The 26,534-nt window shown below is 40.5% G+C and overlaps 1 protein-coding gene across 9 annotated transcripts in view; it reads left to right on the top strand.

Moving 5' to 3' along the window:
• RELCH (RAB11 binding and LisH domain, coiled-coil and HEAT repeat containing) overlaps positions 1–26,534 on the top strand; it is a 130,796-nt gene that overhangs the window by 93,464 nt on the left and 10,798 nt on the right. For 6 of the 9 annotated variants that reach the window (XM_043508421.1, XM_038388754.2, XM_038388760.2 and 3 more), the window contains 6 exons: positions 8,404–8,486; positions 9,511–9,574; positions 11,398–11,536; positions 12,152–12,268; positions 13,094–13,182; positions 21,420–21,490. In XM_043508421.1, coding sequence (XP_043364356.1) covers positions 8,404–8,486; positions 9,511–9,574; positions 11,398–11,536; positions 12,152–12,268; positions 13,094–13,182; positions 21,420–21,490 — 563 coding nt within the window. Of the gene's footprint in view, positions 1–8,403; positions 8,487–9,235; positions 9,319–9,510; positions 9,575–11,397; positions 11,537–12,151; positions 12,269–13,093; positions 13,183–21,419; positions 21,491–26,534 lie in introns of those variants that run through there. The other 3 variants (XM_038388756.2, XM_038388753.2, XR_005290941.2) reach the window with 2 other exon arrangements.

The following is a 26,534-nucleotide window of genomic DNA, read 5'->3' as shown; positions in this document are numbered from 1 at the left end:
AGAGCACAAAGCCAGCGAGTACATAAACCGCAAGGGGTACTTTTCAATAGTGCTGCAAGCACTGGTGGATCACAAGGGACGTTTCACCAAAATCAACGTGGGATGGCCGGAAAAGGTACATGATGCTCGCATCTTCAGGAACTCTGGTCTGTTTCAAAAGCTGCAGGAAGGGACTTTCTTCCAGACCAGAAAACCGTTGGGGATGTTGAAATGCCTATAGTTATCCTTGGGGACCCAGCCTACTCCTTAATGCCATGGCTCATGAAGCCATACATAGGCAGCCTGGAGAGTAGTCAGGAGCTGTTCAACTACAGGCTGAGTAAGTGCAGAATGGTGGTAGAATGTGCATTTGGATGTTTAAAAGCACGCTAGCGCAGTTTACTGACTCAGTTAGACCTCAGCAAAACCAATATTCCCACTATTATTACTGCTTGCTATGCGCTCCACAATATCTGTGAGAGTAAGGGGGAGACGTTTATGGCGGGGTGGGAGGTTGAGGCAAATCTCCTGGCTGCTGGTTATGCACAGCCAGACACCAGGGCGGTTAGAAGAGCACAGGAGGGTACGGTGCGCATCAGAGAAGCTTTGAAAACCAGTTTCATGACTGGCCAAGCTACAGTGTGAAAGTTCTGTTTGTTTCTCCTTGATGAAACCCCCCGCCCCTTGGTTCACTCTACTTCCCTATAAGCTAACCACCCTCCCCACCTCCCTTCAATCACTGCTTGCAGAGGCAATAAAGTCATTGTTGCTTCACATTCATGCATTCTTTATTAATTCATCACACAAATAGCGGGATAATTACCAAGGTAGCCTAGGAGGGGTGGTGGAGCAGGGAAGGACAAGGCCACACAGCACTTTAAAAGTTTAAAACTTATTGAATGCCAGCCTTCTGTTACTTGGGGAATCCTCTGGGGTGGAGTGGCTGGGTGGCCAGAGGCCCCCCCCCACCGCGTTCTTGGGCGTCTGGGTGAGAAGGCTATGGAACTTGGGGAGGAGGGTGGTTGGTTACACAGGGGCTGTAGCGGCGGTCTCTGCTCATGCTGCCTTTCATGCAGCTCAGCCATACACTGGAGTATATTAGTTTGATCCTCCAGCAGCTTCAGCATTGAATCCTGCCTCCTCTCATCACGCTGCCGCCACCTTTCAGCTTCCGCCCTCTCTTCAGCCCACTACCTCTCCTCCAGGTCATTTTGTGCTTTCCTGCACTCTGACATTGTCTGCCTCCACGCATTCATCTGTGCTCTGTCAGTGTGGGAGGACAGCATGAGCTCAGAGAACATTTCATCGCGAGTGTGTTTTTTTCGCCTTCTAATCTTTGCTACCCTCTGGGAAGGAGAAGATCCTGTGATCCTTGAAACACATGCAGCTGGTGGAGGGGGGGAAAAAAAAAGGGACAGTGGTATTTAAAAAGACACATTTTATAGAACAATGGGTACACTCTTTCACGGTAAACCTTGCTGTTAACATTACATACATAGCACATGTGCTTTCGTTACAAGGTCGCATTTTGCCTCCCTCCACCACATGTCTAACAGCGGGGAACATATCTGTTCAGTCATAGGCAAACAGCCCAGCAGGAACGGGCACCTCTGAATGTCCCCTTAAGAAAAGCACCCTATTTCAACTAGGTGACCATGAATGATATCACTCTCCTGAGGATAACACAGAGAGATAAAGGACGGATGTTGTTTGAACGCCAGCAAACATACCCTGCAATGCTTTGTTTTACAGTGATTCCCGAGTACGTGCTACTGGCCTGGACTGGTAAAGTGTCCTACCTTGGTGGATGGAATAAGGCTGCCCTCCCCAGAAACCTTTTGCAAAGGCTTTGGGAGTATATCCAGGAGAGCCATGAATGCCAGGGCAAATTAATCATTAAACATGCTGGCTTTTAAACCTTGTATAGTATTTTAAAAGGTACACTCACCAGAGGTCCAGGAGGCAGCTTTGGGTGGGTTCGGGGGGTACTGGCTCCAGGTCCAGGGGGAGAAACAGTTCCTGGCTGTCGGGAAAACCAGTTTCTCCACTTGTTTGCTGTGAGCTATCTACAACCTCCTCATCATCTTCCTCGTCCCCAAAACCTGCTTCCGTGTTGCCTCCATCTCCATTGAAGGAGTCAAACAACACGGCTGGGGTAGTGGTGGCTGAACCCCCTAAAATGGCATGCAGCTCATCATAAAAGCGGCATGTTTGGGGCTCTGACCCGGAGCAGCCGTTCGCCTCTCTGGTTTCCTGGTAGGCTTGCCTCAGCTCCTTAAGTTTCACGCGGCACTGCTTTGGGTCCCTGTTATGGCCTCTGTCCTTCATGCCCTGGGAGATTTTCACAAATGTTTTGGCATTTCAAAAACTGGAACGTAGTTCTGATAGCACGGATTCCTCTCCCCATACAGCGATCAGATCCCGTACCTCCCGTTCGGTCCACGCTGGAGCTCTTTTGCGATTCTGGGACTTCATCATGGTCACCTCTGCTGATGAGCTCTGTATGGTCACCTGCAGCTTGCCACACTGGCCAAACTGGAAATTGAAATTCAAAAGTTCGCGGGCCTTTTCCGTCTACCTGGTCAGTGCATCTGAGTTGAGAGTGCTGTCCAGAGTGGTCACAATGGAGCACTCTGGGATAGCTCCTGGAGGCCAGTACCATCTAATTGCGTCCACAGTACCCCAAATTCGACCCAGCAAAACCAATTTCAGCACTAATCCCCCTGTTGGGGGGGAGTAAGGAAATCGATTTTAAGAGCCCTTTAAGTCGAAAAAAAGGGCTTCGTCATGTGGACGGGTGCAGGGTTAAATCGATTTAACACTGCAAAATTCAACCTCAACGCCTTCTGTAGACCAGGGCTAAATCTGCTCTGAGTAGCAAAGAATTAATTAAATCATAGGCATGTTTTAATATAAATACCTTATCACCAGCCAATATATTGCTTCTATTAATACTTTCCCCCACTTTAGTAAAAGGCAAGTAGTACATGAAATATTTTTCTTTGGGGTCATATTTTGTCCTCAATTATATTCCTGCTATTCCATTTGGTTGTAAATGTATTGTACTGAGTGGAGTGGCGTCTGCAGCACCTAGAACAGTGTGCTCACAACTGTGGTTGGGACCCACCCTTTATGTCAGGGGCGGGCAAGCTTTTTGGCTTGAGGGCCACATTGGGTTTCCGAAATTGTATGGAGGGCCGGTTAGGGGAGGCTGTGCCTCCCCAAACAGACAGGCGTGGCCCAGCCCCCGTCCCCTCTCTGACCGCCCCTACTTCTCATCCCAGGACTCCTGCCCCATCCAACCCCCCCGTCCCTTGACCACCCCTGGATCCCCCACCCCTGACTGCCCCCTGCCACCTCATCCAATCCCCCCTCCTTCCTAAGTGCCCCCCCAGGACCCCTGCCCCCATTCAACCTCCCTGTTCCCTGCCCTCTGACCGCCCTGCCCCCTATCCACACCACCGACTGCGCTGCCTGGAGCTCCGGTGGCTGGCGGCACTATAGCTGCGTCTCCCAGAGCACCAGGACAGGCAGCTGCGCTGCCCTACTGTAGCCAGCAATGCCACCACGCAGCACAGAGCACTGGGTCAAGCCATGGCTCTGCAGCTGCGCCGCCCGGCAAGAGCTTGCAGCCCCGCCACCCAGAGCATTGCGCCAGCAGCACAATGAGCTGAGGCTGCTTGGGAGGGGAACAGCAGGGGAGGGGCCAGGGGCTAGCCTCCCAGGCCAGGCGCTCAGGGGCCAGGTAGGAGGGTCCTGCGGGCCAGATGTGGCCCGCAGGCTGTAGTTTGACCACCTCTGCTCTATGTGCTATTGTAATGAAGATGTTTTAGAATTCAACAGGATTCTAAGCCAGCAAATAGTCCTAAAGGGGAAGCAGCAAGCAGTGTGGTTCTGGCACTGGATTGGGGGTCAAAAGACCTGCCTATGCAACTTTAATTAAATCACTTGATCAGTTTGTGCCTCAGTTTCCCCCTCTGTAAAATGGTGATACAGATACCCACCATTAAAGCACTTTCAGATGGTCTCAAATGTTATCAAATCATTCTGCTTGTCTTGGAATATTAGAGCCTCACTCCTCTTTGCTTGCTGGAGGCCCTTGGCAACATCTTTGAAGGACCTCAGTCATAATGGCTGTGGCCTGAACTGTAATGTTTCTTCCCATCCCCAAATGAGGGGCAAAATAAGTGGGTTTTGAACAGTCTATATTGTCTGACAATAAAACAAATTAGGGTAAAAAACTTTCTCCTGAATTGCAGGGCATATGCTGTTGCAGACATTTTCCTTAAACATAAAAAAACCCTGTTTTTTAAATAATATCACCATTTCCTAAATGTCAGTAGCGTGTAAGTAGACATTGCACTTACAGAGCTTACAGAGCATAATTCTCACATAAACATTTGGGGTGAGATCTTCATCCTTGCTCTGATACCTTTACTCTGTGTAGGAGGGCTGGAGTGGGGTAAATGGGTCCTCAAAGCCCTGATTCTGACCGTTGAAGGATTCCCTTGGCACAGGCATTGAGGAAAACAGTAAGGTGCCTTCTGAGGACCCTGTCTCAAAACCTGATTTTCCAGAAGGAGAGCAGGTTTACAGGGGCCAGACCACTGCATACAGCATTGCTGAGGTTCTGAGCAGTCCTGTGTCCCTTGAAGGCTGCTGTAACTTGGACAGGCCTCTAAGATTGTCTAAGTTACATCGAGGGCCCCCACAGCAGTCAAGGATTGAGAGGTACAAAGGTGACCTAAAGCCACCTTAGCATCCACCCCACTCTCCTTGGACTGAGAGTTCTGTGTTGCACCTCTGTAGACTTAGTATGTGTAGACAGCTACAATAAATAGGTCTATAAAGGAATTAAAATAAAGAGTAAAAATAAAAATATTGTGTTAGTCTCACTGTGTAAATTTATATGCTGAATATTATCTGGCTTCCCCCTTTCCGCTGTTTCTGTGCTTTTAATTGTTAACATTTTGTCAGTACTTTCCAGTTCTTAGTGTTATCCCAAATTTGACTTGCGCTGGTTTGAACACTATTCATGCATATTTGGGTTATGAGCTTTGTTGGTCTGTATGATAGGTTCTAGTTCAGGAACAGTTATAATTCAAATATAAATCATAAGGGAAAGCCTCTTTTTACCTTCAGGTCAAAAATATATTTTACTATATTTTAATGGAAGTGTTGCTCAAATTGTGATGGAACTGAGATCATGTTTATCTCTTCACTAATCATGTGAATCCCAAGCTTTCTTGTTATAATTAGTACATTTCCTCAAGAAAAAAGTCCTCCTTTAAAAAAAAAGCTGCAATGGGTAAAAAAAAAAAAAAAAGTGCTCACAAATTATAGGAATTAAAAGTAAAAAGTGTACATTGTATGTTTATTAAATGGGAAAATGGTCATCTAATCACTGAACAAAAGTAGGCTAATCTTAATTCAACAAACAGTGGTCATTTCCTTAATGGCAATTTAAAGAGCTGTACTTACGATTAGCATTTCAGCCATTTTTTTCAGCTGACCTCACAGTAAATAAGCATGGAAATAATTAGTATGTAATATAATTATGTAGTTGGAAACCTCCTTTTTTTTGTGCTTTGGGGAATTTTTTTTAGTGTTAAAATCAAATCAAATTTTAGATTAAAGAAACACAATGTTCATACCAAATGGAGAATAACCAGTGCACAAAGTTATGGGATTTAGCCTATTTAGTTTGCTCTGAGTGTAATGTGTACAAATTATCCTGAATTCCTTTTGAACTCAAAGCCCTTCACTCCCACTGTTTAATAGATCTGTAAAATGCTCCAAAGTATAGGACCCAGGCTTCATTTTATTACTACTGCAGATCCTTGGAAAACCAATTATCTCCAACTATTTCACCGCTGACTTCAGAGTTTGACCAAGTGGGATTCTGAAAAGTAGCCATATCTGTCCAGAGAAATATTTTTACAGGGATTAATTTATAATTTTGAAAATGGGGAGAATTTGGGGAAAGTCCTCAGGGGAGATTATGGAAATTGAGAGGTCGGAGGGGATTGTGGGCATAGCAAACCAATATTGCAGTGACGTAGTCTGTTCCCTGCATCATCATCCTATAAAAGTTGAACAAAAAAAAATTGCTAGTTCAGATTGCCTTCTGGGTTTTTCACTGTGATCAACTTTCTCCACTGTGCTACAGTATATATTGGTGGAGCCCAGTGTACTGGGAGCATAATTCCAAGTAGTAAATTAGTAGGTACTCTTCTAGTTGGGTTAAAAATAAAACTCATTAGAAAAGATGCAATGTCTCTTGATAAAAATTATAACTTTCAAAATAAATTTAGGTGTCTGTTTCTGGAAGCTTTCATTTTTAACACTTTGAACCCTTTTTAATTCAGTCTCAAACTACTCCATGAATAAGAAGGTTCAAATGTAGGCACCCAAGTACTGAGAGAAACACCAAAATGCAAAAATGGGTTCCCAAGTGATTGTTTGAGAGTAAGAAACAGACTGCATTTACAGTGCTTCATATGCTATAAATAGTTTAACTTGCCCTATACTCACATGGCCCTTCTCAGTCCTCTGATGCCACTGTTTGGTAAAGGCAAGAAATTTAATTTGCTATTTTGGTAGAAGTTGAAATAATTACTATATCATTGAAATAGGCAGTGGAATTGTAGCCATGTTAATCCCAGGATATTAGAAAGAGAAAGTGGGTGAGGTAATACCTTTGATTGGACCAACTGCAGAAGTTGGTCCAATCAAAGATATTACATCACCCACCTGGTATCTCTTACATCATTGATGCATCTTCTGAACATTTCAGAATTCACTGAATAGGTACAGTTTATATGTTTTATATGCTATGAAGTAGCCAGGGCAGATTAGGGTTTTGTGGGGGCCCCTCCCCACCCCCCTACCAGCTATCTCCCCCCCACCCCCCACACCGGTGCTCCTGTTGGGGAAATGGGGTCGGGACATGGGGGCTAGCCCTACTCCACCTGCCCGGTGTTCTAACCAGGGGGTGGGGCGCGCCAAGCTACTGTGTTGCAAGCTCCCGTGGGTATATCAGGCAGAGCATGACCAAGCCCCCGCGCTTTAACCCAGTTCCTCAGCTGGAGCACCGAGCAGGCAGACCGGGGTAAGCCTCCGTGTCCTGACCCCGCAGCCTGGCTGGAGCACCCGGGCAGACCAGCGTAAGCCCCTGCACCCCGAACCAGCTCCTGGGCTGGAGTACTGAGCGGGTTAGGATCTGGGGGCACCCATTTTTCTAGGGGTCCTCAATTGGCCGGGGCCCCGGGCATGGGCCCTGTTGGCTCAGTGGCTAATCTGCCACTGGAAGTAGCACATAAAATAAAATTGTGGGTTTTCTTAGGTGGGGCACAGGATAGAAGAAAATCCACAATACTTCCATCTTTTAAATGATGCAAATAAAATACCCATTTGGGTAATCATTGAAGAAAGTTTGGGATTTGTCATTTATGAAACACTTTTACAGAGGCTGCTGTTTGCTACTTGGCCAAATTAAACCCTACTGAGCAAGCAGCATGGTTATTTCTGAAAAAGGAAATCAGGTATATTCACATGCCCTTTAATGTGACTTTTAAATTGAAAAGACTTCCAGATATTTGTGGGCACAGGAAAAAGTATTCATACACAACATTTTCAAAATTGGGATTTATTGCAATAAGTAAATCTATAGTTTTCGTATTGGGAAGTATTTGAAAATCTGATAGTTACTGATTATGAGATTTTTTTACTCGCCTGGACCAGCAAGGACAGTTTGAGGATGTTTGGGATGTGCGCTGCTTGATGGCTCTGATATCTAAAGTATTCCAAAAATATTATGAAGTAAGCCTAGTGGCATCTGAGAAGGTGTTTGTTATGCCAAGTTACAAAATGTACAGTTTTAACAGTAGTGGTCCTACAGCTTCAGTTTAGTGTTGGAAAACTGCATGCATTCAATCTGGCAAAGCAGTTCATTTTGCACCTGCCAGTCATATATTAGCAGCAAAATATAATCCCATTGACTTGGAACTGTATTCAAGTATGCTTGAATTTCAAAATTCAAATTTGCATCACTTTGGTATTTCAAATGATTTGCAGTCTAAGTAAATTACAAGTTAGACTGTTTGTTTCCTTTAGTGGTTATTTGAGTTTCCAAATAGCAAAAAACCTGGAAAATATATAGACCAAGACACTTTGTTTGAACAGCCTCCATCAGGTTTGAACTGACTGCCAGGCCACCTGAGCTTTCTTCATGCCCTCTGCATATATAAAGCACTAGTGTAGCTGTATTTGCTTAGCTTCTAATTTTGGTTTGCTTTTTGTGTTTTTCTTTCTCTCTCTCTCTCTCTCTCTCTCTTTCTCGGTTGTGCCACTCTTCTTCCCATGATACTGTGCTCGCTCTTTCCGTGCATCAACTGTGATACCCCCCCTGCTCTGACCACTCAGCTGTTGGTGAAGGGGGTACATGAAACTCTTGTAGCTCAGAGAGTTGTTCCTGCTCTCATTACTCTCTCCAGTGACCCTGAAATGTAAGTTTACTGATTGCCGTATACATTAAGCATCCCTCTGAATACTTGTCAAGAGATAACCATCAGTTTTCTTTAATATTCCAGTGACAAAAGCTTTCTAATAGAAAAAAGCATTTAAGATGAGCCTCTTTCAGTTGCAGGTAAAAACTAGATTGACTGCAGTATCTAAAAGTGAAAATTATTTTGGCAATAACTAGAAGATAGTAAAATTACAGAAAAGTAATTTTAAATTGAAAATTGTTACATGTACATTAATTCTCTTAAATAAATAATTGTTTGAATATTAATGTTTTAATATATTTGCAGTCAACACCTGCAGATTTCAATTATCAGGCTTACTGCAGTAAATCAAATGTGGCGAATATTTCTTATAGGGCTACCACTGTTAGCTTGAAGAAAATACATAAACAAGACTCAAAATATTGAAATGCAAAATAATCTGTTAGTGCTACCATAATCTCTGATAAGTAACTGTAGAAGTTCAGTGCCTGTGTACACATTTCAAGAGCCAGCATACTGATGTGATATTTCTTCCAAGACGAGGAGGGATGCTTTTGCTGATATCACTAACAGGTTGTTACCAGTAAGTGCAGAGCATGAACAAAGAGTTTTGACCATTTTAATGTCTTGTGTGAGTGACTAAACCAACAAAGGCCCCTGAGTCTGCCTGCCCATCCTCAGTCACAGCTAACCCAGTTCTCCTTCCAGTTTACCAAACCATTTTTTATTGCATGTTGACTGGTTTACAGCTGACTCTTCGAGGCATGAGTGAAGCCTTAGTTGACAAGCGGGTTGCTCCGGCCCTTGTTACCTTGTCCAGTGATCCTGAATTGTGAGTTTCAGACTGAGACCTTGAGTTAATCAAGTCTTTTGAGCATTTTTCCTCATCTGCTTAATTTTTTTTATTTTGTCACTGCTAGAAGCTTATATATCTTAAAGTACTAACTTTGAATTTGCATTACTTTTAATTCTATTCATTCTTAAGGTTAAACACAGCTTAAAGATTTTTTTTCTCTTCTTATAGCTCTGTAAGGATAGCCACAATTCCTGCTTTTGGTACCATCATGGAAACAGTTACACAGAGAGAGGTAGGAATATTGCGTGTCGTAAACAAACTGAACTATTAGCAGTGGTCAAACTATTGCTCAATCATATAGCAGATGGTTGAGTTTGACAAGTATAGTAACTTGCTGCCAAACTGTGAGCAAGAGATACTACTTATAAATTAAGTTTCTCTCACAGTAATGTTTAAGAAAATCCAAGTTTCCTACCTTTTGCAAAACAATAGATTTACTATTAGAAGAAATACTTGTTTCAAACACAAAACTCTGTCTTACAAGAGGATGGAAGCAGAAGCTAGCTAATTCTTCTGTGCTAGACTTCAGGATTTTGTACAATGATGCTCTTTGTGAAGACATTTCTCATTATGGCACAGAAATCCAAAACATCAGCCTGATGGGAGTTAACTGTGAAGTTGGGAATCAATGATAGTTGTATTCTGAGTTTTAGGAGATTCTAAAAAATAACTTTAGAATAATAGTACATAGGGGTATTGGATGTTTTGATGGATTGATAATAAGGCATTAGGGCATTTTCCTGAGTGAACTCTCTTCATTTGTAATCAGAGAAGTATAAATATTACATTTATTTACCCTGTGTTTACAAGACCAAGCATAATTTAGAACATAAAAGTGGATTTAACAGAAAAAAAAAAGCTGACAAATTAGCTAAGAGATGTTGATAATCCAGCATTAAAGTCATGCACAAAAAATAAATAAGTGTTTTTTATTTAACTTTAAAATGCTAATTAGAATCCTTTAAGCAGCCAACAATTAAATCTATTTGAGGAGTACATTAATTGCTCCTATAGTTTTTTTTGGTGTTAAATTGATAGATTGAAAAATTGTGGTGAATATGATTAACAGTTTCATAGTTTTACAAAAGTTAGGAGTATCTGCCAGCAGGAGAATGTATACTTCATTTTGCTTAGTGTGTGTACAATAAGAGGTATAAAAAGCGCACACAACTTTCTGCAGCGCTTGCATTCTTCCTGTAATTTCAACATGTTCTTAAATCCTAAAATAATGTGTTTGAGGAAATGTGAATAAGAAGTCAATAATGACTCACAAGTACAGTTTTTGGAAGATGGATAAGTAGCAATTTCGTAGTTTGGAATTCATGTTATATATTGCATTTAGCTAAAAAGTCCTTGGTTAACTATCTGAAATAAGTATATTAATTGCTCCCATTATAAAACTCTCTCTTTGTAACGTAGAGGTTATGTGTCATCCAGAAACCTCCCACAGAAGACCTCTGACCAGGAGAATGTTGCTTTACTTTTTATCTGAATGCTTTTAAATGCTATTCAGTCCTTTCAAGTTTGAGTGCAGAAAAAATTGCCAGTTTGTACATAATATTTATCTGTTTTGATAATGTAAAATGCCTTTTAATTTTTTTCTGGTCTTTTGTCTATCCATGTGCTCTCTTTAATTTCATTAATTATTTGTAAAGTAGTTCCTTCTGGCTCTGCCCACATCCCTTCCTTCCATTTCTCACCAGGCTATTTCTGATATTTAAAACATTGATAGGGCATTTAATACTTCAATTCTAACTAAATAAAAAAATGAAAATAATTGGGGATAAGGGAACATAATAATGGAGCCTTTGGGCAAATCTGTATATAGAACAATTCCCTTAGTCAAGTAAGATATTGTGATAGCATCCTAAAAGGCAGGACACAGAAAAGGAATTAAAATATACTGTAATAGAGAAGAATACTAGATTAACAACAAAAAAATCAGTATTTTAAACAATTCTGAAAATGGATAGAAAACAGAAATATACTCTAAGTGACTGAAGTTTTCTGACACCTTTTTTTGTTAACTTTTACTTTTTTTTGTGAATATTTAAGCTACTGGAAAGAGTAAAAATGCAGTTGGCTTCTTTCTTGGAAGATCCTCAGTATCAAGACCAGCATTCTTTACACACAGAGATCATAAAAACATTTGGAAGAGTCGGACCTAATGCTGAGCCGAGATTTAGAGATGAATGTAAGCTGCAACTTAAGTGAATGTTCCTTACCTAAAAATAACTTCATAAGTTGGTTACTGTTTGTTAAATAGAGTAACATTGATAGAGAGCATTAGCAGAATGTGAAAAATAATACTGAATCAATTCATGCTGAGAAATGTTTTCTATAAATTTGCAACTCTTCATATTCCACAGATATATATAATGTGAGCAGTGTTTTTAACACTTGTGGTTTTTTTAATTCAAGAGCCAATATTCTGCCGTTTTCTTTGAAATACATTTGCAACATAGTAATTGAAACCCAACTAGCAATCCCACTGAAAGCCATCATTTTACCAGCCGTTACCACACATTGGTTGCTGAGCTATTTCAGATATTTGTTTCTATCACAGATACTTCTTTAACAACTGTTGACAAATACTTTTTCAAGAGGCTATAGTACATTGTATTTTTCTCCTTAACAACTTAATCTGGTGCTATTCCTATTGCATAAAAGTAGGGTGGGAATTGCTTATCATTTTATCATAAAGGCTGCTGCAAAGAAAGAAACTTCTTTGCAAGTTAGTGTATATGGGAGAAAAGTCTGTGAAAGTCTATGTAAAATAATACTTTGACTCAAATATTTACTATTCCAGTTGTTATTCCGCACTTACACAAGTTAGCCTTGGTCAACAACCAGCAGTCTGTGGATTCAAAGAGACTGGACATTGCAACCCATCTGTTCGAAGCCTATAGTGCTCTTTCCTGTTGTTGTATCCTTGTGTGGTTATGTTTTTAACTGTTAATTGTTTTCATCCTTTTGTTTTTTAATATTTGGGAATTACAAAATAGCTTGCTCCCTTGGAGTAGTAATAATAGTATGTGAGCTTCTCTATAATCTAAAAAGCAGATATTCACAAGAGATAGAACTGAAATTTATTTTTTTAAATCTGCTTTTGGGGTAGGGAAGAACCCTAAAGAGAATTGTGTAGATATATCATGCTTAAATTCCTTCCATCCTCAATTCCCCTTCATTTAGCATCCTTTTGACATAATGATAGTAGTGACATAGATTGATTCAGATACTTTTCCATATGTATATTTACCATTACTTCGCTTTATCATACCTATTACAAAAATAACAGGGAATAAAAACAGTTTTTGATGGCAATGGACTATTCCAGTTAAATTCCAGACACTGAAACTATTTTATTTTTGTGTTGTGTCATGGTTAATGAACGTGTTACAGTGAAACATGTCGTAGCAAAAATATTTTAAGCCCTGTCTTGCCTCCATTCTCTTTCCCTCACCCTACCTTCTTCTGAACTTGGTGCTGCTTACCTGCTGTTATCCAGGATCAGGCCCTAATTATGTTTACATTTAATTCTTCTTTAATTTATTATTCTCATTTTGACTCTGTTTTGGGTCACTTATTATCAAATTGCTAAAATTAACCAAAACCTGTGAAACACTTCACAACAATTAGAATAAATGTTAATATATCTTTAAGTAATTTGTTTGCGTATTGCCTTGGGATAAAACCATGTAACATCAAATGATGATTATTTTTTTAAATGCCTTAACTGCTTTCCTGCTAGTCATTTCAGAGGATTTAATGGTTAATCACTTTTTGCCTGGACTCAGGTGTTTACGAACTGACATGGAACATCTCTCGCCGGAGCATGAGGTGAGCAACTGAAGTTACCATTCTGGTTTGAGGTACAGATGGCAATAGATAGATGAGATGTTTAATCTTTAGCCTTAAGTAGTTAGCAGTACAGTAGTTAGTAGTGACTATTGGTTCTAATGTATATCATAGCATAGTTTTCTTGTTAGAAAAAAATTACTGTCCTCTTGATATGCGTAAACTGAAAGGATTTTTTTAAAAACTATTTTCTAAAATTGGAGTAAATCTTCCAGTACAAAGAAATTGAAAACTTGAAGATTTTCAGCACAAACTGATCTATTTTTCCTGATGAAAGTGGGAGAAGAAAATGCTGTTTCTACCACGTGCCATTTCTTAAACAGTCAAAAAAGATATACTAAAACCAGGAGCCACAACACATTTTAGAAACAAACTCAGTAGAAGGGAGATATTTGGAAAGCAGTAATGCTGAAAGGATCCAGCAAATGAGACATGTTTGTAGGGCAATATGGCAGTAAAAAGACTTGCAAAATTTTGAGATGCAATTCTGGAACCACCCTTATTTGGCAATAGTGTTCATTTCTGCAGTTCATTACCCAAAAGATTGATAAATTGGAGGGAGTTCACAGGAAAGCAGTGGAAATGATCAGGTGGCTAGGTGGGCTGACTTGAGAAAAGGCTTTAAAATAAATGTAACTTGGCTAAAAGAGAACTATACACACATTTAAACAAATAATACAAGTACGTAGGGACAAAATTAGAAAGGCGAAGGCACAAAATGAGACTAAACTAGCTAGAGACATGAAGGAAAGAAGCCAGAGGAAAATGAAGGACTGGGTAGGCATAGTAAGGGGGGGGGGGGGAAATGATAACAGAAAATGTGGAAATGGCCAAAAAGGTTAGTAGCGATTGGACGTCTAACATAGTGAATGCCAGTGAAAATGAGATAAGATCAGAGGCTGAGAACAAGTTAAAAATTACTAGACCAGGTAGATGTTTTCTAGTTACCAGGGCCTTATTAAATACATCCAAGAAGCTGACTGAGAAGATATCTGAGCCAGTAGCAATTTTCTTTGAAAAGTCATGGAAGATGGGAGAGATTCCAGAGGACTGGAAAAGGGCAAGTATAGTGCCCAGCTATTAAAAGGGAAATAAGGGCAACCCAGGGAATTATGGACCAGTCAGCTTACCTTGAGTACCTGGAAAGATAATGGAGCAAATAATTAAGCAATCAATTTGCAAGCACCTAGTAGATAATAAGATGATAAGTAACAGTCAGTATGGATTTGTCAAGAACAAATCATGTCAAACCAACCTAATAGCTTTCTTTGACAAGGAAACAAGCCTTGTGGATGGGGGTAAGTGGTAGATGTGGTATATCTTGACTTTAGTAAGGGTTTTGATACTGTCGTGCATGACCTCTTCATTAACAAACTAGGGAAATAAAACCCTACTGGAGCTACTGTAAGGTGCGTGCATAATTGGTTGGAAAAGCGTCCTCAGAGAGTAGTTGTCAGTGGTTCACAGTCAAGCAGGAAGGGCATACGGTAACTCCTCACTTAAAGTCGTCCCAGTTAATGTTGTTCTGTTGCTGATCAATTAGAGAACATGATTGTTTAAAGTTGTGCAATGCTCCCTTGTTACATTGTTTGGCAACTGCCTGCTTTGTCCACTGCTTGCAGGAAGAGCATCCCGTTGGAGCTAGCTAGTGGACGCTTGGAACCAGGGTGGGCCGGCAGCCCCCCTATCAGCTTCCTGCTCCCCTAAGTTCCCTGTTCAGCAGCCGCCCAGCAGGCTATCAATTGCCAGCAGTTCAGCTGTCCCTTCCCCCACTGCCATGTGCTGCTCCTGCCCTCCGCCAGCTTGTTGTGCAGGGGATGGGGGGGAAGAAGGGGGGGCTAATGTCCGGGTGTCCCCCTCCCCCCTGCTCCTGCACCCCACTTACCCAGTCTTCCATAGAGCAGGGGGAATACACGACAGGGCTCAGGATGGAGGGAGCTTCCTGGCAGCAGTGGTGGTCTCAGCTTGCTGATTAACTTAACAAGGCAGTGTACTTAAGAGTGAGGTCAGCGTATCTGAAAGGGAACTGCGCATCTCTCTCGCACACACATGGTGTGTGTCTCTGTCTGTCTGCTATGCTGTCTCCCCTCCCTCCGTTCACACTGCCTTGTAGAGTGTGAGGCTACATTAAGAACAATGAGTCAACCCTTGAGGGCTCAGCCAACTGCTAGTTCATCATTTAGCAGTAAGACATTCCCTGGGAAATATCCCACCCTCTGACTTCACCACCTCAACCAAGCTTCACAATCATCACTGCTGTGTACAATATTAAATTGTTTGTTTAAAACTTATACTGTGTGTGTGTGTGTGTGTGTGTGTGTGTGTGTGTGTGTGTGTGTGTATGTGTGTAGATAGAGAGAGAGAGAGAGAGAGAGAGAGAGGGATAAAATAGTCTTTTGTCTGGCAAAAAAAAAAAAAAAAATGTGCCTGGAACCTAGCCCCCCCATTTACATTAATTCTTATGTGGAAATTGGATTAGCTTAACATCGTTTTGCTTAAAGTCGCATTTTCAGGAACATAACTACAACGTTAAGTGAGGAGTAACTATATCAAGTGAGGTCCCACAGAAATCAGTCCTGGGTCCAGTTCTGTTCAGTATCTTCATCAATGATTTAGGTAATGGCATAGAGAGTACACTTATAAGTTTGCAGATGACACCAAGCTTGGAGGAGGGGTTGCAAGTGCTTTGAGGATAGGATTAAAATTCAAAATGATCTGGACAAACTGGAGAAATGGTCTGAAGTAAATAGGATGAAATGCAATAAGGACAAATGCAAAGTACTCCATTTAGGAAAGAACGATCAATTGCACACATACAAAATGGGAAATGACTGCATAGGAAGGAGTACTGCAGAAAGGGATCTTGGGGGTCATAGTGGATCACAAGCTAAATGAGTCAACAGTGTAACACCACTGCAAAACAAAAAAGTGAACATTCTGGGATGTATTAGCAGGAGTGTTGTAAGCAAGACATGAGAAGTAATTCTTCCGTTCAACTCTGTACTGAGTAGGCCTTAACTGGAATGTTGTGTCCAGTTCTGGCTGCCATATTTCAAGAAAGATGTGGGCAAATTGGAGAAAGTCCAGAGAAGAGCAACAAAAATGATTAAAGGTCTAGAAAACATGACCTATAAGGGAAGACTGAAAAAATTGGGTCTGTTTAGTCTGGAGAAGAGAAGACTGAGAGGGGACTTAACAGTTTTCAAGTACATAAAAAATTGTTACAAAATGGAAGAGGGATAAAAATTGTTCTTTTTAACCTATGAGGATAGGTCAAGAAGCAATGGGCTTAAATTGCAACAGAATTCAAACCTGGGGGAATCCCATGAGACTCTATTCTGTAGGAGTTTTAGGCCTGCTCTTCAATACTTAATAATATAAACCCTGCTCCTGGCTGTGTTTATATTTTAATAAACTTTGGTGTATCTTGTTTTGGTTAATGGTTAATAAAATGTGTATCTTATATAAGAAAGATAGAATTAGAGGTGAAGAATATTAAAATGGGGAACTTTCTAGCCTTAGAAGGAAAGAATCTGACTCTGACTTCGGAAGGGTGAGTCAGGAGTGACAGTAACAATCTGAACATCAGTCAGAGGTGACAAGAGTTGCACGTCCCTTACCCCAAGTGCTCTTGGAAAGGATCTGGCATGGGTCAGTCAGTGTATACATGGAAGAGTTGAATGATTTTGTGTCTACAAAAAGTAAAGATAAATTAAAAAGCTGCAGCAGATGAAAGTTGTGTCTAGTTTCATTTCCTCTCAACCATTTTATCATATTCAGTAATGGCTTATATTATCTGAAAAAGTAACTTGTTGAGGAACATATCTAGGATTAAGGTAAAAGATTGTGTGTTGCCATCATTGCATGTAGTGGAACCAATTAGTTTTGTTTAGGTTTATGTATTAGTTTACATAATGTGTAAGGTTTAGGACTTTGCTAGGTTGAATAAGAGGGCTTTAAATTGAAGATAAAGAATTTGTGTACGCAAATTTGGTTCTCATGATCTGGAAACGACTGAAGAATTTAGATTCATATTAGTATGTCATAACTTGGAGCAATTCGATCTTGAGGCCTGTTCGTCAATGACTTGGCTTTCTATCAACTGTGGCCATGTTGTCCAACATACCACTTCAAACACCTGTGTGATCTTTTGGATCACAAGGGCATGTCTTTGACAATAGTACATTTATCTTTCGCTCTTCCTTGGCTCATTGGTCTGCAAGAGAGTTGCTTTTGTCTGCTAGATGAAGTCACGAGCTCCAAAGTCAGCATACATTGGTATATCGTTAAGATCTCCAAGAAACAGGGTTTCTAAAATCGGTTGTCATGCTCCATCCCAGGGCAGATGTTTGCCTTGATGGATAATATCAAATGCCTTATTTTTCATGGATGAACACAGATCTGGTCTTTCCTCTAGCGTAGACTCTGATTCCATGTTAGTAGACCCCCCTACCCACCCAGTCTTCCCCAAAATCTTTTAAATTTCCCTATATATAATTAGACTTCCTGAGTTTGTTGTTACTGAGTTATTATCTGGATTGGACAGAACCATTTAGCTAACGTCAGATTGCTTGTGACATTTAGGAACAAGTTCAGGAGTGAATCACACTCTGTTCAAATTGTCTAAAAGGCTTGTATTCAATCCTGTGTCATTATGCCAGATGATCTGTGGGCCAGTTCCACTTGCTTTTAGGCAGCATCTGAGAAACGTCTCTGACTCTGAAATTCCTAAAGCTGCCACATGACACTATATTTACATTTTTTTTTTCTTCCCTACATGTTTTGGGAAAGAAGTCCTCTACTTAAGACAACTAAATATTGAAAAATTTAATAAGTGCTAGTATACAAATGCAAGAAGTCTAAATACTAAGATGGGTAAACTTGAGTGCCTGAGGATATTGCTATGATAGGCATTACAGAAACTAGATGGAATGATGATAATGGGACATGGTAATACTAGGGTACAAAATATATCAGAATGATAGAGTAGGTCACACTGGTGTGTGGTGCTTCTATTTGCAAAAGAAAGCATAGGGTCAAATATAGAAAAAATCTTAAATAAATCAAACAGTACCACAGAATCTCTATGGATAGAAATTCCATGCTTGAATAATATGAGTATAGCAGTAGGAATATTCTTGCAACCACCTGACCAGGAAGATGATGGTGTTGGTGAAATGCTCAGGGAGATTAGAGAGATTACAAAAACAGTTGAAATCCCCAATTACTGGATTTTCTATCCCCATATTGACATCTTATCTCATGACTGGATGCAGAGATAAAATTTCAAGACACCGTTGACTGCTGGTTGGAGCAGCTATTCCTGGAACCCACATGGGGAGAAGTAATTCTTGATTGAGTCCTAAGAGGAGTACAGGATCTGGTCCAAGAGATGAATATAGCTGAACCTCTCGGTAAACATGTAAATAAATTTAACATCCTTGGGGGGGGGGGGGAATTCCAAAGAATCCCACCACAGTAGCATTTAACTTCAAAAAGGGGAACTACACAACAATAAGGAGGCTAGTTAAACAGAAGTTAAAAGGAACAGTCACAGGAGTGAAATGGCTGCAAGCTGCATGAAAACTTTTTAAAAAACACCATAGTAGAGGCTCAAACTTTATGTATACCCCAAATTAAAAAGAAAAAAGGGAGGGGGGACCAAAAGTGATGCCACCATGGCTAAACAGAGTAAAAGAGGCAGTTAGAGATAAAATGATATCTTTTAAAAATTGGAAGTGAAATCCTACTGAAGGAAATAAAAAGGAACATAAACTCTGGCAAGTCAAGTTACAAGTATGATTAGGCAGACCAAACAAGAATTGGAAGAGCAGCAAGCAAAAGATACAAACTAACATTTAAAAAAAAAAAATTAAGTGCATCAGAGCAGGAAGCCTGAAAAACAGCTAGTGGGCCACTGGCGATCGAGATGCTAAAGGGGCACTCCAAGGAAACAAGGCTGTTGCAGAGAAGCTAAACAAATTCTTTTCAGTCTTCACTGCATAGAATGTGAAAAGCCATTTTTTTTTAGGTGGCATATCTGAGGAATTGTCCCAGATTGAGGTGTCAATAGAGGATAAATTGCCCTGTTCTGTTCATTCCCTTTGAAGCATCTGGCATCTGTCAAGATAGGATACTAGGCCAGATGGACCAATGGTCCGACCCAGTATCTGTTCTTATGTTATGTAAGTAATCAGCTCTCCACCATGGGGTTAGTTATGAATCAATCTCTTGAGAAAGGATCTGCAGAGGTGTTTTCCCTATAAAGTCCTAAAATGTTTAGGTCCTTGCTGCATTAACCCATACTTCTCTTAACCAATACCATGGCAATTGTGGTCATTCAAGGTATTAAGGCTGGAGAAAGTGGGATGAGGCTACTGATCAGATATTTAGTGAAGGGTTCCTTATTCTGGAAAGCATATGGAGCCCTGGCTAGGTGTTCTTTTATATATCTATAGATCCGAATACATTTAAGATTTTGTTCTTTTACTTATATAACTTATAATTCGTACAGTTTAGAAATTTGAATACACTTTTGATCAAGATAGGAAGCTTGCTTACCTTTTAATTGAAGTTCTGAGTATATTGCCTCTGCACGTTCATACTTTCATATTTAGTAGTCCTCCAACAGTAGTATGTTCAAATTAATTGAAGTCAACCAGAACCTCAGTCCTGCAGAAAACTTCACACCACAGTTGAGGACTGTACATATGTGTGCGTATGGCCCCAATGATTGTGCCTTTCCTAATGGTGCCAAGACTTCTGACACTCAGGTGTATGCTCCCAATGGTGTGGATCTGCTGAGATAACATGGCTCTGAGAACTTTAGTAAATTTTGTGTCGATCTCCAGTCCTGTTCTATCCTTAAATTCTCTGTGAGACTGCCAACAAGGATGTTGGTAGCAATGGTGACTCTTTTGATGCAGGCACCTTATTGCTGCATATTTTACCATTCATTCTTTAGGAAGGGATGAATGATTTCATCAGGCTTTGGCTATATCTGAGGCTTTATGATTAACTCAATAGGAACCAGGAAGTGAATCAAGGAAAGTCCTTGGCTTTCTGCCAAGCCATGAGCCAGTGGAAGCTTCAGGTGATTAGTTTGTGCATTAGATATAAGATATGTTTTTAATGTCAATCCATGCATTGTTACTGATTTGCATAACTGTTCTAACTGCAGTTTTTCTATTTTGTTAAAGACAATACTTTAGTGTTTCAGCTTTCATTTTTATTATCTGTGGCAAATGTGTTGTATGCTTTATTCCAGAACACAGGATCTCTGCTAAAACTGACTCCTTTTCAATCAGCCACATTCAATGCCTAACATTTGCATGCATGTGCGCGCACAGACACAAATTAAGAATGTTTCCTCACTTTAGAAATACAGAAACAGACTACTTTTTTCACATTCAGTCTTAAAGATTATATGTAAACCTCTAAAATAAGAATTTTTAAAGGAGATGCCCACAGGCCTCAATTTATAGCAACACTTGCAGACACTATTGTAATGATGCACCAGCTTACAATGACAGGTTTCAGAGTAGCAGCCGTGTTGGCCTGTATTCGCAAAAAGAAAAGGAGGACTTGTGGCACCTTAGAGACTAACAAATTTATTTGAGCATAAGCTTTTGTGAGCTACAGCTCACTTCATTGGATGCATTCAGTGGAGAATACAGTGGGGAGCTTACAATAACACTTCCTTTCTATAAAAGAACTGTAGCACAGGATACCATCTCAACTTTTGTCATCTTTACTTTGGTACACAATACCTCTAACGATAACTTTAAGGGTTAACACTATAAGCCAAAACCGAGCAGGCAGATGCAAATTAATTATCAAGATTAATCTGTAAAGAACAGAAATGTAAGTTTTTTATAAATGTATGTTGAAAAATGAAGTAAAGCTATTGTCAAAGATGAAAAATTAGAGTGGTTGAGCTTTGATTCATTACAAGAAAGGCATCTTTGAACACAGTAACTATCTAAATAAAAATGTCTTCCTTGAAACATTCTAAATAGTCTTGATGCTTGTAACCACAGAACAGTGTCGTTAATTATTTGCATTTTAAAGGCGCTTGAAAATATAATGCACCCTTTAAAATTCTAGCTCTTTCTTAGCTTGTGCTAGAATTAGAGGGGTTTTGATTTAGTTTTAACCAGAAATATTAATGTTAGAAGAACATACCTTTCAAATCCTATTTTCCTCTTTGGTGGTTTTAGGTTATTTTAAGCTCCATGATAAAGGAGTGTGAACAGAAAGTGGAAAACAAGACTGTCCAAGAACCACAAGGGTAAGGCATCCACTGCTTTTTGGGGAAGGGGGGACCAACCTTTTTTATTTTTTGTTTTAAATAATGGTCAAAGAATTTTGTGGGTGTCTTCCTGAGTGCTGTGCCGTTCTCTAGTCCAAGGCTTGCACCTGTGAATCCTGTTTTGACATAATCTATATTCAGAAGCAGATTTCAGGAACTTTGTCCAAACTCAGTTTGTGGTGGTTGTTGTATCCAATATAAAATGTAGGGCATCTACTCTGCACTTTCATCTACTTGGTGGAAATGAAGTTCTTGTTTTCGCATGTTATTTTGTTCTTATGCTTCTGACCCATCAGAAGCAATAATTGGAATATTGTCCTGTGTCTAATAAGACATAGATGCTAACTGGCTACTGGAAGAAATACTTTTGGACACAGTAAATGACTATTTTCAGGACTGAATAACTTTTTCAGCATAGTAAATGAGACCCTTTAAGTCAGGGATGGGAAAACGTTTTGGCCCGAGGGCCACATCTGAGTATGGAAATTGTATAGTGGGCCATGAATGCTCATGAAATTGCGGGTTGGGGTGTGGGAGGGCTCTGACTGGAGGTGTGGGCTCTGGGGTGTGTGGCCAGAAACGAGGAGTTCAGGATGCAGGAGTGGGCTCTGGGCTGGGAAAGAGGGGTGGGGGCTCTGGGCTAGGGCAGGGGGTTCGGGTGCTGGGGGGAGGGCTCTAACTGGTACTGCGGGCTCTGGGGTGGAGCTGGGGATGAGGGGTTGGGGGTGCAGGAGGTTGCTCCGTGCTGGGACGGAGGGGTTCGGAGGGCAGGAAAGGGATCAGGGCTGGGGAAGGAGGTTGAGGTGCAGGAGGGAGTCAGGGGTGCAGGCTCCAGGCGGCTCTTACCTCAAGCAGCTCCCAGAAGCAGCAGCATGTCCCCCACTCCAGCTCCTATGCGGAGGCATGGCCAGGCTACTCTGCCCGCTGCCCTGTCCACAGGCGCCACCCCTGCAGCTCCCATTGGCTGCAGTTCCCATCCAATGGGAGCTGAGGGGCAAGGTGCAGAGCTTCCTGGCTGCCCCTACATGTAGGAGCCAGAGAGGGGATATGCCGCTGCTTTTGGGAGCCATGTGGAGCAGGGCAAACCCCCGACCCCACTCTCAGGCTGGACCGCCAGAGCAGGGCAAGCTCTGAACCCTGCTGCCCGGCAACAGCTTAAGGGCCAGATTAAAATGTCTGGAGGGCCAGATTAAAATGTCTGATGCAGCCCCCAAGCCATCGTTTGCCCACCCCGCTTTAAATTGTGGGAATTCAGCAGTATTGGCTGGAAAGGCTTATAAAGAGAGAAAATCGTCAAATGGCAAAGAAAGAGATTTGGGAGTCACTTCCCAGCTTTGACACTGATTTTCAGTGCGACTCTGAGCAAGTCACTTAAACTCTCTCTCTCCTTATCTGTAAAATATTGGTAAAACTACTTCTCAAGATGACAAGACTTTATTCTCAAATCACTTTGAAAATTAGGAAAGACGGAGTTTGTAAGTATATGTTGTTGAATAAAACTATTTTTGATGTGGAGGAGAATAGGCTTCAAACACATCTGGTATAGCCCCTTGAACGTGGCTATTAGTGCTTACGATATTGTGCACTGTCTGTAGCTGATAGTGAATAGATCATATAACAAGAATTGAACAAATCTTGCAGAGGTTAGCATCAGACCAACACTTGAAGGTTGAAGGTACACTTGAAGACTTGACTTTGAGTCCACCGAGACTTTAAACAATGCGTAGGTTCTAAGCCAACTGTTTTCTCAGTACTGGTCGTAGTGTATGAAAAGTGAATTGATTCTGGCTGGTTATATATCAGGGGGTAGCCGTGTTAGTCTGTATCCACAAAAACAACAAGGAGTCCGGTGGCATCTTAAAGACTAACAGATTTATTTGGGCATAGTGGGTTTTTTACCCACGAAAGCTTATGCCCAAAAAAATCTGTTAGTTTTTAAAGTGCTGCCAGACTCGTTGTTGTTTTTGTGGCTAGTCATAGCTACCTCTTATGAGGGAGAAGAAATTCAAAGACTTTATAATCTTTGCAGAAAGAAAACAGCATTTAAAATTTTGTACCTTCTTTGCTCTCTTAACAATATGACTAAAGATATCAGAGATCATATTGGACTAGTAACTAGTATATTTTCTAGGCTCAAACCTGCCATGTGCCACACTACATTAGTAAACGGAAACCAAGGAAGTAGCCTTTCAGAGCTTTATTTCACTGTGCACTCTTCACCTTTCATTGTACTCCTTCGTTACCTCCATCTCTTCCCATTCCTCTGGGTGAAATCAGCAGAACTGGGGGGGAGAGGAGCAGGCATGAAATGAAATAATTCGAAGTACAGTCATTCTTCAGTGATTTTAATGTTCATTTGCTTGTGAAAAGTAGCAGAGGGTGGAGGAGCAACACAATAAGCAGCAAAGCAGCAAGGGAGGGAGAGGGAAGTAGCCATTATTCTGCTTTGGTGACAAAGCACTGGTTATTGTGGTTAAAGCCTCAGGCACGTTCTCCTTTTTCAGGAAAAGTAGTCAAAAACCAGACAGGAGGAACAGGGGAAAGCAATCAGAGTGAAGAGCTAGGAGGAACAGAGCAACGCAACAAAAAATAGATCACAGAAAAGATAAGGAAGGCAGAGGTGACACAAACTTTGACCGGAGAAGAATGAGAAACTGAAAAGATAAAGAATAAAAGTGGACACATTCAGAGATATCCCTTGTGTCTTTTTGGGTAGGACTAGGAGAAGAAGCTGTGGGCCTGGCTGTAAAGCATTTTTAACAGTAGCTGTTTGCTAGTGATTCACTCCTAGAATCTGTACACCATTATAAGCGTTGGTTGCAGCACCTGTGAAAAGAGGGTTTAGCTTGGCCCCAACACAGTCTGCTACAGTACCTCCTTAGTAGATTTTGAAAACCATAAACATGAAAACCCACATTCAGCCAGTCCTAACTTCATTTCACAATGAGAAGCATCTGTTTTGCAAATGAGCACTCTTTACCAGGGTTTTCTCTTCACTCTGTGCCTTCTGTACCTTTTAGCTTGTGCCAGCAGCAGCCACAAAGGGCAGTTAGAGCACAACATTTTGGTGTGCTGTGCAACTCTCACTCCTGCAGACTGTGCTGTGATGCAGTATAAACATAACCTTGGTTCCTTTGGGAAGGTGAGAGAGTTGGCCTTAAGTCAAAATCAACTCTCTTCACTTAGAAGTATTGATGGGTTGCTCTTTTTAATTGAACAGAGGAGTTACTTTGGGGGATGATGATGTATTCTCTTCTATTAAGTATCTCTCTAAGTGGACGGGGTTGGTTTTGAATAAGACATACTGTTTTCTCTCTCTGTAGCTTTAGTCTAATGGTTGTTTTAGATTAACTGCAGTCTTAAAAACAAATTGGTAAAGAGCACTGTAGTAGCAAAAAACTTGAATCAAAATGTAACATTTTACAACCAAAGAAAACACTTTGATACCACACTGAGTACTTCCTGTGCAGTGTGGATACAAATATAAGTATTACGTGTACATCAGTGACACTGCATCCAATTAATTTCCCTCTTGAATGCTAACTACTGAGAAGTAAGATTGAAAAAGAGAAGTCTTCACAACGTGTCACGCTTGTTTCCTTTGTTTAACCTTCCCTTTTTGGTATCTTTTCAGTATTAGATTTTTGTTGCAATATTTTTACAAAAACGTGTCAAAATTTGATAGAAAATATTTTATGACTTAAGATATGTCCACACAAACTTCTCTGTCCTCCTAAAGCCAAATCAAAACTTGGTCATTTTATTAGAAACTTTAGATACCCTTTAAGTGGTTTGTTTTTTTTTAAATACTTTATAAAAAGGTAGCCAAAAGGCAATCAAGTTACCAGTGTTTAGGAACATGATGCAAGGACTACTCTATCCAAATACATTTACAAAAAATAAAATTAATCAAAATCAGTTGTAGACATTTATTTACTATAGCTCATCATATTTTCACCTCTTATATTAGAAATGTTGATTAGAGAGATTCTGAGATCACAAAAGGAATATGCTTTTGTGATATAAAAACAAAACATGTCAAGTATTGTAACTCCTAAAGCTGTTTATAGACAGTTTTTCTTAAACTCATTTTTATATATGACAAAAGAGTTTGATCTTAAATAACCAACTTACTTTTTAAAAGTGATTTTACAAAGCGCACAGTAATATGAACGGATTTTCTGAATGTTTTGGCCCGAAGCCTCACCATACATTGAAGGGAGTATTGTATTGCATGTAATACATGTAGACATCAGTCAAGTTAATATTTAAACACTGTTTTTCTGTGTCATGAATTATATTTTTAAGATAAAACAGAAGAACTGTTGCATGGCTGCATCATTTGATAAGATAGACTACTGCCTTTTAAGCTGTTACGATTAAAAAAACCTCTCAGACCTTTCAACCTTTCAACCTATCTCACCTGATCAACATGTTTAACTATTTAAGCTTGGTAATCCTGGACATGTTTCATAGACTTACTTGTTTTTAAATGTTTCCACCTGTCTGAGTTATACTGTTGTACGAATGTTATCTGTGAAAATCTGAACTTTAATGTTGCCGATTGTGAATTTGTTCTAAGTTCTAAAGTATTCCAGAAACTGACATTTTCTTTAGCTGTGACACTGAATACGTTCCCAGAGGTGAAGAGCTCTGTGTAAGCTCGAAAGCTTGTCTCTCTCACCAACAGAAGATACTACATCACGCACTTTGTGTCTCTAAAGTTCTGATGTTTCCCTAAACCTTTGTCATACGAGACTTTCAGAACGAAAATAAAATGTCTTTCAGTGCGTATTGATTAGCTCACTTTGTAGCATTGGGCCCGATGTCCCTCAGTTTAAGACTAGTTTTCTTTTGCTGTCTCCGAGCCCCAAGCTTTCTTCCTTTTCTGAAGTTAGCCCAGTGCATTTCCTTTCACAGTTAATGCACGGAATAACTACTTTCCCTTCTAAAGCAGCTTGTTCTGGGGCAGACTTGTATAACATAGGTTCAAGTGACTTCTAGTTCTTGAATAGTTGCTATT

Source organism: Dermochelys coriacea, chromosome 2 (genome assembly GCF_009764565.3).
Source record: "Dermochelys coriacea isolate rDerCor1 chromosome 2, rDerCor1.pri.v4, whole genome shotgun sequence".
NCBI classification, from domain to species: domain Eukaryota; kingdom Metazoa; phylum Chordata; order Testudines; family Dermochelyidae; genus Dermochelys; species Dermochelys coriacea.
The sequence above is the reverse complement of the archived record's forward strand: the minus strand, read 5'-3'. Positions and strand labels throughout refer to the sequence as shown.